General features: G+C 45.7%; 1 protein-coding gene across 1 annotated transcript; it reads left to right on the top strand.

Moving 5' to 3' along the window:
• Positions 1 to 402: 402 nt before the first annotated feature.
• KCTD2 (potassium channel tetramerization domain containing 2) lies at positions 403 to 9,933 on the top strand. Its single transcript, XM_019472161.1, has 6 exons — positions 403 to 462; positions 991 to 1,099; positions 1,775 to 1,866; positions 2,565 to 2,660; positions 5,741 to 5,866; positions 6,457 to 9,933. The coding sequence occupies exons 1-6, from the start codon at positions 403 to 405 to the stop codon at positions 6,484 to 6,486; spliced, it is 513 nt and encodes a 170-aa protein (XP_019327706.1). The 3' UTR covers positions 6,487 to 9,933.
• Positions 9,934 to 11,852: the final 1,919 nt, after the last annotated feature.

The following is an 11,852-nucleotide window of genomic DNA, read 5'->3' as shown; positions in this document are numbered from 1 at the left end:
TCACCCTGGGCATGTTTGGGTTTTTTAATCTATCTCACTTTGCTCTCATAAAAGATCACAGTGCACGTTCCTTACATGGGTGGATAGTTTTGAAGTCATTGCAGTTTATTGTAAGGATTTTGCAAACAGTTATTCTTGTAATTGCAGGTTTTCTGTAGGATCTGCTGCACAAGGTTTTGTAAATATTTTGTGGGTAGGTCAGACTGAGAATTATTCGGGTCTCTTGCCACTCTGTTCAGAGTTTAATCAAAAGATAATCCCGGTTGTGATCAAAATAGCAGTCACCAGCATCAGTGAATAGAGGAGATGACATTTCAGAGTGGTTTTTTCACAGTTTTTATTACTTTAGAGCAGATTGATTGGCAGGACAAATGTTGCTTTAAAGTGATTTGAGGGGGTGATATGAAAGAATTCTGCACAGGCTTTGCCAACCCTTCAAAGCCGGCTCAAGAGATGCTTTTGGTTGTGAATGGTTGGTTATTTAATGACAATAGTTACTGTATTGCTAGAGACACGGCTGGTGCACTGCAATGTGCATTTTCAGTAGTAGAAAGGAGAAAAAAAGAGCTGCTTTAGCTATCGTGTGCTGTTAGCTAGAACTGGAGATCTGGTTTTCCTCCAGAGTCTCCTAGTTAAACTAGCCTGGAAAACAAATTTAGACAGAACACAACTGCCAGCTTTTGGGGTTTATTATTGCAGTGAAGAAAAACTGCTAAGCCCTGCTTTTCTCTCCAGGTATATAAACTCTGTTCATAGAAGTGCTTAATTTGAAGCATCTGCCAGCATTATTGAGCTGCAACCTTTGTAGCTGAGTTCAGATACTGAAAAAAGAAAAAGTTGGTTTAAATGTGGAGTTGTTAGTACACCTTTCACAGGCAAATGAATCCAGGTTCTCAGAGAGAGACTGTTCAATTTATCTTTTTCAACTGAAGTTTTTTTTTCCTGGTACCACTTAACCATCCCTGTTTCATTCCTGTACACGCTCCACAGGATGAGACAGGGGCGTATCTCATCGATAGAGACCCCACGTATTTTGGTCCAATACTGAACTACCTCCGACATGGGAAGCTCATCATAAACAAGGAGCTTGCAGAAGAAGGTAAGAGAAAAATTACAGGGAAAGAACTACGAGGGCTGTTTGATAGCAGCATCCAAGAGCCATCATCAGAAACTTGCCTGAGTGCATAGGGTTCCTGACGTGGCGATGTGTAAGGCTGTGAGCAAGCCGCATTTCCCAGTAGTGCTGGCTGTTAGTACCGTTGGTTTCTCAGAAGGATGCTCATTAACGGGGATTAAATCATTAGATTCTGTATCTTCCTGAAAGCGGAGGCCTGCAGCTTACAACACAACCCATCACTGTTCTGCTTAGCTCAAAGGCTTCTGTTAGCAGGGCAAAAGATCTGTTAGCACATCTCCTCTCCCCCCACAGACAGCAGTTCTCTGTAAGCAGGCAGCTTTGGTGACTTTCCCCTAATGGGTCTGTGCAAACAAAATCGAGGTTGTACCACGAGGTTTCTGATAATCCCAGGGAAAGGGGAATAATCTTTCTTAAAGATCCTCTAAGTCACAAAAGGAGGTGACAGCTAGTTGGTCATTTTTTTCCAGCCTGGGAGCATGAGATCGGTGGCACAGTCTGTTCAGCATTCGGGGGTGTTCTCACATCTGGGCTAGATTTGGAGTCAGGAGCAGGTGTTGCATCCTCGTAGCAGAATCATCTTCATTCTACCCTGTACAAAGTAACAGAATTTCTCTCTACTTTTGGTTCCTTTCTTAGGGGTACTGGAAGAAGCCGAGTTTTACAATATCGCATCTCTTGTGCGGCTGGTGAAGGAGCGGATACGGGATAACGAGAACAGAACCTCTCAAGTAATGCACGGGAACTTTAGCGTTACGAAGTCAGCCATTTTCTGTAGTGTAGTAGAAGGACATGTGGCTGTAGGCACTGCCAGTAGCAGTCTTTTTGTTTAGTCACCTTTAACAGGTGGAATCAGTGCTTTTAGGTAGATCCAAGGCACAGCTAGGAAAGAGTATCCGTTATGGTTTTATAAGCACAGACCACCGAGTCATCTTGTTAGCACTGCAGGGAATGAACAGTCAAACAAGAGGGGCCAGGACGAAAGATGAGTGGTTATAAATTAAAACATACTGCTTTGGTATGTAAAGAATAGTTCAAACTCTTCCTTCTCTAAACCATTTTCTTCCCTTTATATCCGTCTCTGGCAATTTTTCCCATTGCTGCTCAGCTGATATTAACACACCCAGTAGATTCAGTTTCAGAAGAGGAACATTTTCAAAAAGAAGTAGATGACTTTGAAAGCCAAAGAAGTTTTGCTTTCACTGGCCCTTAGACACCTAGAAGGCTTTTTAGAGAAGCACGCCAACCGTATGTACCTGTTGTAGAGTCAGTTGGATGGTCAGAAGGATGACACACCTCAGAAAGCCTGTGGGGCTCAGACTTCCTCAAATAACAAGATGACAGAGCGGGAGAGGCTTATTAATTTTCTAGTTTGATACTAGTATAGCAATTACTAAACTCACGCTCATTTTTATTCTCCATGCTTTAGGGACCTGTGAAGCACGTGTACAGAGTCCTGCAGTGCCAAGAGGAGGAGCTCACACAGATGGTGTCCACTATGTCTGACGGGTGGAAGTTCGAACAGGTACCGTTACCAAAGAACGGCAGAATCCCTTTGAAAGCCGCATATGGAATAAGCGGAGTTTGCTATTTATTTGCACTTCACACTGCTCTGCTCTTCTGAATAAGCAGTCTGAACTGAGCAGCAGTCCACTTATGTAGAATAACTGACAGGGAAAGGCAGAATTCGCTCAAACTGCCAAGAGATTTCATTTTCTCTCAGGGCTTCTTGTGTCCTTGTCAAATCCCAGAGCAATTCTTCCCTTCTCCTGCATTTCATCACATATACCAGGCCCCAGTACAACAGTTTTATCTGGGAAAATTAATAGAGCCATGAAAAAAACACAGCATGACTTTTCAAAGCCATGACTCTTGCGTTTGCTAAAGAGGTGATGAGTGACATGAGAAATACACTTCCTGCAGATGCCTTTGTAACGCAGCCAGTTTCAGGGCTAGGTGTCGCTGAAGTTGCATATGGCGTTAGTTCCAGATTTGGTTTCTGGAATTGAATACAGTCCTCTTATTTAGGAGGATGGAGAACTGGAAACCAGCTGGACTGCATGTTAATGCTATATTAAGAAACTGCAGAATAAGCTCTGTGGATTACAGCTCTGCTGTCTTCCCAATTAGTCCGGCTTCAGTACAAGTGGATGTTGTGGGAAATGTGCTGACGCGAAGTGAGGCATAGGATTAGCAGCAGTGCTTTGCATCACTTGTTCATATATATCTGTTCTGTAATGCCTGAAGACTCCTATTGTGTAGTGGAGAGGCAGCCAAAAACTCTTGCCCCTGTGCGCCGGTAGTGAAATCTTGTGACCAAGAGCCACTAGCTGCTTTATGGAAATGCAGTTCTCCAACACCCAGGTTTTGCTGTCCACAACCTTTGCACAAACCGCCAAAATTCCTGGTGACCAAGAGCCACTAGCTGCTTTATGGAAATGCAGTTCTCCAACACCCAGGTTTTGCTGTCCAAAAATTTACTTAACGGGTGTTGCCTTTCACACATGCACGTACACATCCCCAAAACCAAAAGGCTGTAGGCAGTGCTCTACATGGGAATCTGCACCCTTACATCTTTCCTAGTCTTGCTTTTCAAATCTGTAATGATGGGGTCAAGATACTGGTTACAAGCAAATGCTAGTGTACCCTTCCTGTTCCCTCCCTCGCTCTACCATCCACAACCTTTGCACAAACCGCCGAAATTCCTGCCAGCCTCCTTCCTGTACACCGCACATCCCACTCCACGCTCCCACCGTCAGGAGCTGTTCTTGCCCTCCCCTGGGACTTGCATTCAGCTCAAACACCCCCAAGGGCAGCAAGCCTAAACAGGACAGACAGACAGGATGCTTTGGTCAGGGCTAGACCTCACACAGCAGCACAGCCTCTCTCCAGCTGCAACATGGTCCAGACTGGGTCACAGCAGGAACGTGGCAATGGTGCAGCACAGGATATGTCCCATGCTGAAACGGGCCCTGCTGCGAGGCACGTTGTAGCTGCAGCCTATTGCCAAGGTCTTTCCCCAGATGTGCAACCCAGCCTGGCTTCTACCCTCCCCCAAATCACACCACTTGGCATGCTGAGACATGTTAGGAAAGATGGTAACAGATCTGCATATTGGGGACAAAGAGAGCCCATTGCTAAATCTTAGCCTGGATGCCAGTGATTGAACAGAGCAGACGTCCCCTTCATGAGCTCTTTGGATCCAGTCACATCATGACATCAAAAAGACTGGTTCAGAAACCTGCAGGAAAGCCAGAAGTGGTAAAAGCTGTTGCAGCCTTATTGTCTGTCAGGCTTGGGTTCTCAGAGGAGCATGTGGCCTTTCAGGTTCTCTGCCTTGTACCATTCAGTCCTGCTTGAATTAAGAATGGAATAGAAATTTGCCATTTTAAATAGAAATCCATTCTCCTGTCCACCTACTTCAGTAGTCTGGAAAATTGCTATCTTTATCAAAAGATGCTTTATGTTTGTCAAGTAAATAGTGGTGCATGGTATTGAAATATAAAATTGCTATCTTTATCAAAAGATGCTTTGTGTTTGTCAAGTAAATAGTGGATATTTCAATACCATGCACCAAGAGCTTAAACGGTCAAGACAAGGAGCAGGAAAGCAAAAGAAAAAAAAACCTTTTTTTTTTTTATCCTGTGTCTCTTGCCCTCAGCACAAACGTCAAAACCTATTTAAAACAGTACTGGAGGTCGGTCAGTAGGGCAGCCCCCAAGTCTTCCTGCCGCTGCACTGTAACCATATAGATAGTCATCAGTCTAGGAAGGCCGTTGACTGCATCTGTCTCATGTACATATGGAGCGCTCTCTTCTAAAATCCATTAGGACACGGAAGTTAGTGTGCACACTGCATATTAAAGTTTCCTAGATATACACAGTTGATAAGATTCACATTGCTTTCTTCATATTACTTAGATTTATTATCTGGAAAGCAGAACTGAGTTGTAAATGACAAGTTAGCTCTGCACTCCAGGATGTCCCTTTAATGTAATAATGATAAATGAGACAGATGGGATTTCTTGGATCGAGTCCAGACCCCTCATCACAACAGTAATAGAATATAATCCCATTTATACAGATATCAAACTCCATCTTGACAGCATCTACGTAAAGAATGGTGCCAGTTTGCCACATGTCCGCTAGTTAACCTAACATCTGTCTGTGGTAAAGAATTGCCTTTCCAGTCTTGACACATCAAAGTCAAAAGGCAAGCCGAGCGCTGAGTTCAGTGTAGTCTGGACCAGGAAGTCTGCATCGCCTACCCCATATCTCAATTAGCCGGATATTATATATTGCAAAATCTGATGTGGTTTTCCTTTTTCTGCCCTCAGTAATTGGAGAATGTTCTGCTGTGTTCAGCATTACAGTTTCAGGCTGGAATTTCTTCCTGGGGCTCCAGGTGCCACTAGAGGGCTCTGGAGCTCGGCCGTGTCCCTGCCTTACACACACAGAGGAAAGCCTGTGACACAGGAGGCTATGGGGGGACACTTCAAGTCCAGAACAGGTCTCACTGGACAGTCTTACCTCACAAAGCAATTGTAGGAATAAAGCCAAAGTCCAGACTTACTGATAGTTACCTTGGCTGTCTCCTGTTGCACAGCTAATCAGCATTGGATCTTCCTATAACTACGGAAACGAAGACCAGGCGGAGTTCCTCTGCGTTGTGTCCAGGGAGCTCAACAATTCTACCAACGGCATTGTCAAGGAGCCCAGCGAGAAGGCAAAGGTAAGGCATCTGCTCAGATGTATTGGCTTGAATTCCCCTATGCAAAGAAAAAGCCATTCTTACACTAGCAGATCCATAATTTGCAGTAGCAGTTCTGTGTACCAGCTTTCCTATTTCCTCCTGTATGCATGATCTTCCCCTCTTGGAAGATTTCATGTTTTACTGCAGGACAAGAGCTAAGGCTCTTTGTACGTTTCAAATTAAGACAGAAAAATTGGAGGAAAGAGATAGACTTGAAAAAGAAGGACAGCATAGCAGGGACCTTTGAGACTGGTCACATTTTGTGGTTGAAGGATATTGCAGGGAGAGGCAAGCTTTTTTTTTCCCCTCTTTCAATCCATTCTTCTTTTTCCCCAGGATAGCAACAGAAGGTGACATTCTTAACTCCTGGCAGGCAGCTGAGCAGGATTTCTAGAGAAGGGCTCAGTCAGCTTTAACTAGCCTGTCATTTGTTACGGTAGCATGAAAGCCAGCAAGCTACTCTCACATTAGTCCATCTTTCCTTTCTCTGCAAAAAACAAGGACTCTGAACATGAACTTTTGCATCTAAACTCATCCAAGGTATTTATAGAAGCTCTCTGGTTTTTCAGATTCTTCAGGAGCGAGGATCCCGGATGTAATTCAAGTGTCCACTCCGTTAAAACTCCCAGATGTCAAAAGGGCAGTCTAGCTGGGCAGAGCATCTCTCCGCAGTGCAACCTTGCCCTTGTACAGTAACCAAGCTAATGCAAAGCAAAGCCGAGCCTGTCCTGCCAATGGCGAATAATTCTGGTCATAACCAAAGGCTTCCCTCTTACCCTGGAAACCAAGGAAGGAAAAGACTCTTCCAGCTGGATAGTCCTTTCCACAAGTATTTGTTTTATTTTCTTGGCCAGCGCTGTATTGAATTTTTCCAACAATGGCTGGGCCGGATTCCCAGTCGGAGCCTTTGCGAAGGTTGCTCGGGTCCACAGGTCCTTGTAATCAGTCCCGCCTTCCACAGGCTGGCGTAGGTGAGAAGATCTGTATTTGAGCTGTGCCATTTCTTGCACCCAGGTCTGCCACCAGAAAAGTGCAGGAACCTTGCAGTGCTCCCCCTCCTGATCAGCCAGCCCCCCCAGATCAGAAGAACAGGGCTTTAAAAGGAGGAACAAAACCCACACAAACTTTTTCCATTCTTGCTTTGTATTTGTTCCTTGTTCAATTCCTAAGAGCTGAGTTTAGATACTAAGGGGAGTGGAGTCGTGTGTACATCTAGCACGGGTCTCACTGTTAACACTATTACATACGGGCTCCTGGCATTTTCCAAAGCCCGTTACTTCGCATGCATAAACAAAGAGACCTGTGTTCACCCAGAATAGCGATAGAGTGACAGTTCTGGCCTCTATGCTTCTCTGCTGAAGAAGAGTGGTGACATCTTCCCCTCCAATACCCTGCCACGGCCGTATCTTAGCCTGGTGCAATGTCACAAGGTTAGGGACTTGTTGCTGCCAAGTTCAGCTTTGCCTTGTTTGTCTCCAGCAGCGTGGGCTCTCTGTCTCCTTCCTTCTCACCAAGGGAGGACTTCAGGCAGAATTTCTTTTGTAGTGTAGCAAGCAGGTAGGTTTGTTTTAACCTATGAGATCCTTCGTGGAGGAGATCCCCTATTTACATGCAGTGATTTATCTGCAGCCCCCTCATGTCCCCACCTTTAAGAGATCACCTCAAATTACAGAGGGGCATCACAGAGCTGGGGTGGGGGGGTGTTGGTGAAAAGTTGCCAAACTGTTGTAATGTTTCTTGTCCAAAGTGATGTGTCGACTTCTGTGACTTTTCTTTTTTTTAATGCCTTGGATGGGTGTGCAAAATGTTCGTTTGTGCCTCTCTTGAATTCTGATCTTAGCCAAACTGCAGTCACTGGTTCCCCTCTGTTAATCTGTGCCATCCCTAACCAAGGGCATGTCCCTCCTAGTCTGGTAAATGGAATTTCTTAGGAATTTGCTGCATGTTTTTCCCCTTTCATCCTGGCTTTGTTCTTTATAGCCTAAGTGTCCAGGCACTTGGGTCTTTTTGAGGCAAGTCCCAAACTGACATTAAACGCAAAGCTTCAGAGATGCTGGAATTCAGACATTGACAAGCTCAGAGCAGATGTTTCTCAATAAGGTATCAGAAAATTCCTCACCTGGACTGAGGAGTTGGGCTCCTTTCTGGAGGACTTCAGCTACCTGTGGTCTCCTTAAAGTTTTGAGATAGAATTAGGCAGGTTTCCCATCTTATCACTTGTTGCTGACAGGGCCTTGCAGCAGCATTACCAACGGTCCAAACACCAGTTCAGCAAACAAGACATGCAGCAAAGACACTGAGTGGCACTGCTGCGCTCTCTGCCTCTTTTCAGTCTTTCTGTACGTACTCTTGCTTGTCCTCTCCCATCCTGCTTTGCCAGCATACCTCCTCCGGTGCAGGCTTTGCCTCATTCTCAAGAAAGACTGGTTAATTATGTCTGCTAGTTTAATCCTGGTAAGAACAGACTGTGCCAAATGTCTTTGAATTCACATTGTGTCAGTTACAGGCTGTTGAAACGCAGCTGGCTTGCCATCACGCTGAAGAACCCAGCTCTTCTTCCCTCCATCTTCCCCGTCTATAATGTGGTGAGATGGTATTGGTGTGATTAGACCATACGCCTTGGCTGGGCCTAAATAACACTGTGATATGTATAGACCTCTTTCCTCTGTCAGTATCTTGTAGCCTCAGTCATTGTCTGTGCTCACAAGCTAAGAAATCAAGAAGTGCATGTATGCAAGTTAGCAGCCTAAAAAGCCCTTTAACACTCTTGTCTGTCTTCTTTCCCTTCCTCAGAGGAGGGAGTTTCTGAGAAATGGTCAAGAAATATAAAAATAAAGGCAACAGGAACTGGTCGAGCTGCTTTTGTCACATCGATGCCAGCTGAGCACCTTGCTGTTCAAACCACGGAGCTCAAAGCAACACTAGTTGCAAAGGAAGACTTTCTGTCCAGTACAGCTCAAGCAGATAAAAACCATACCTCGTTGCTTTTCTGTATCACCAAAAATGCCATACGTGGTGCAGCCCACCGGAGGATTGCCTGATGCAAGAGTGATGCCATCACTCTCCCCTCTGAGCCAGAGAGCCTAAAGATTACCGTTTCCAGTTGAGTGGAACAGCTATTTAACACACATGCACAAGAAAGACTCGAGGTCGCATCTTGGTTTTCCCCTCCACACTGCTCTCTGCAGCAAGGATGCGCCAGGGGGTTGAAGACTCTTTGGGTTCAATTGCAGGGTCTTTTAAGTTCAACAGAACAAGTTTATGGTAGATAACCAACCATCGGTACTGGACACTCGAGTTCTTGGGCAATATTTAGGACCAGGCATGCAGTCCATCCAGAGCAGGTACATTCCCAATGGAGGATTTCTCCTTTCCTGACTGTGCTAGGTCACCTTTACCCTGAGACCAAGGCTGGTCTCGGCATTATGCACCAGTTGCATCCGTTCTGTGCTCAAGACAGGGCTTTTCCTTCCATTGCCTTTCACTCAGTCACAACTATATCAAAACTAGCGCTGAATTAGGATGAAATTTGTCCCATTCACTCGAAAAAAGGTAGCACGTTGTGGTGAGTAAGGTAGGTGAGCAGGGGTAGATCTACTGGATATCCAAGAGTGCTTGTGCCTCTTGGGAAGGCTCACTTTAAAGCATTAATCCTGGGAATGGAGAGTATGACACTTTTTTTTAAACTTTCCCAGTGGCCTAAATTGTTCCATTATGGCAAGACTGGAAATAACCTCTTAAAGTGTCTTTGTTTCTGCACATTTTTAAAAATCGATTTTTCTCAGGGGTGACTGAGTGGGCTGAGGCAAAGGGGGCATGGTTGGCTGCAGGGCGATGGGACGGAGCAGCTCCCCAGTCCTGCAGCTGAGCCATGGGCTCCTCCCCTCGGGTTTGCCTGCAAACCCGGAGGTTTTGTACAGTTTGTCATGTGTCAGTGCCCTTTGCTACTGTTTCTCTTTGTTTATTAAGTGTGTTTGAATAACAGTTGAGATGCTGTGATTAATTTTTTTTCCAATAAAGATTCTGAAATGGGTTTGAAAAGTTTGAACAGTCAGTCTGCAGCCTGCTGCTTTCTCTGCATCCATTTGCCACCTTACCACACAAATACTGCATTATGGGGAAAGAAATGTGAAAATTGGATACCTGCTTCTGGCTCCAATTCATGTATAAACAATGATTTGACAAGAGGAGAATGTAATTAGATTTTTGAGTCCTTCTTGGTTACTTTCAGAGAAAAAGGCAAACTGAAGCATGTGTCTGATTTTCTGTTATACAAAAGAATCTAAACTTTATCTTTACCGTTTCCACTGACAACCACAAGCAAGTAGAATGTTAATACAAGCATTAAATGCGAGTAGCTAAGAAAGGAAGAGGATTTTTTTTTGTCAACTGCATTTGCTAAACCCCTACTCGACTCTGGACCAGCACACACGGCAGAAAGGTCTGTTTCAGACAGCTTTGCCCCTTCCTCTGTCACAAAAGGCCCACGCTGAACATCTGCAGAAGCTTGCAAACGGCGCTCCGCTTTCCCACACAAGACCAAAGATACAAGGTTCTTGCTGTCACCAAGACAAATGGAATGAACATGGGAAAAAAATAAGTGGAGTTTCTTAAAGCTAGCTTCCCCTTGTGTTTCTGAGCCTGCAACTGACTCCTGGGCAAGAGACTGCCCTGGGCATGTGGCGTTAGCCCAGAAACCCTGGAGGGTGTTTTAAATAGTTGCTCTATTACCTCCACCCTGAATGCTGCCAGCCTTCCCTGTGTTTGTCTTTAGCAAGACTGGTGGATTAGCTGAGATTTAGGTTCTTTCCTGTTTACAGAGCATTGCAACTCAGAAACGTTTGAACCACAGAGGTACCAACAGATGGACAAGCAGCGGGGAGGCAAAGAGGGTAACCAGGTATTCAAGCTTTGGGGATGCCAAAAGTTGGATAACATTGACAATTCAGTCCCAACGCAGGGGGAAAAGGAGGAGAAGCAAAGACGTAAGTGAAGAATGGGAAAATTTGGATTAATTTAGCCTTGCTTTTGACTACAAGCAGCTGCTGACCGCTGTAGCTGCTCTGAAGGCTGCCCAGCAGGCACGCTGCCCGCCTCCGCTTCATCCCCACCACGACAGGAGCCTCAAAGCAACCGAGCAGGGAGGGGGTTGGCACATCCCCAAACCAGGGTTTAACACCAATGTGGTGGAAGAAGACGAGACTCCCCCCCATGGGGCCACAAAGGGGGAGCTCACGGGCACAGGGAGCAGAAACCATGGCTGAGCCAAGTCACCACATAGCATGGGTTGATTTAAGACGGTGCTTTTCAAACCTCCTTGACCCATTCCCATATGTCTGTGCTAGACCTGACTGCAGGTCTGGACTGCCAGCGAACTTGCCCAAAGCAAAGCCATGCTCCAGTGCCAGCAGCATCTTGAGCAGAGATGGAAACTGCAGGGCTGGCACCGCTGGCGCCACATGCATATTCGATCACATTCACAAGGTAGGACTTGTCAGAAGAAATGCAAATTATAGCCAGCATTTCAGGCCTGCAGCTATAACCTCCCTGCTCTCCCACTTTAGGACTGTCCTCTAAGGCCACGTAGGCTGGAAAAGCCTTTGTGCAGGACCTTTAACCAGCTCCAGGTCTGCCAGGCAGGCGGTTCCTCTAATGCTACATCACTATGCAGAAGACACAAGTGTCATTCAGCAGTTTCTGCAGAAACCGCAAGCTGGAGCAGCCAGGCCTTTGTACCATCCCTCACTTCCCCATCCAAGGCTGTGCAACCCACTTAACTCCTTTGAAAAATAATTTCTTTACTTCTTGCTGCAGAAGACACAGGCGATGCCTCAGCATTACCAAGCGGCTAGAGGCTGTGCTGGATAGGCAGCAGCACTGCGTGTGTTACCTTACCCAGAATAAGAAATTAACCCTATGTACCATCTGCTAATAAGCAGGTCCCGCTGTTGCCAGGGGCCAGGCC

This window comes from Aptenodytes forsteri, unplaced genomic scaffold (genome assembly GCF_000699145.1).
Source record: "Aptenodytes forsteri isolate BGI_AS27 unplaced genomic scaffold, ASM69914v1 Scaffold563, whole genome shotgun sequence".
NCBI lineage: Eukaryota > Metazoa > Chordata > Aves > Sphenisciformes > Spheniscidae > Aptenodytes > Aptenodytes forsteri.
This window is presented reverse-complemented; position numbering and strand designations above follow the sequence as displayed.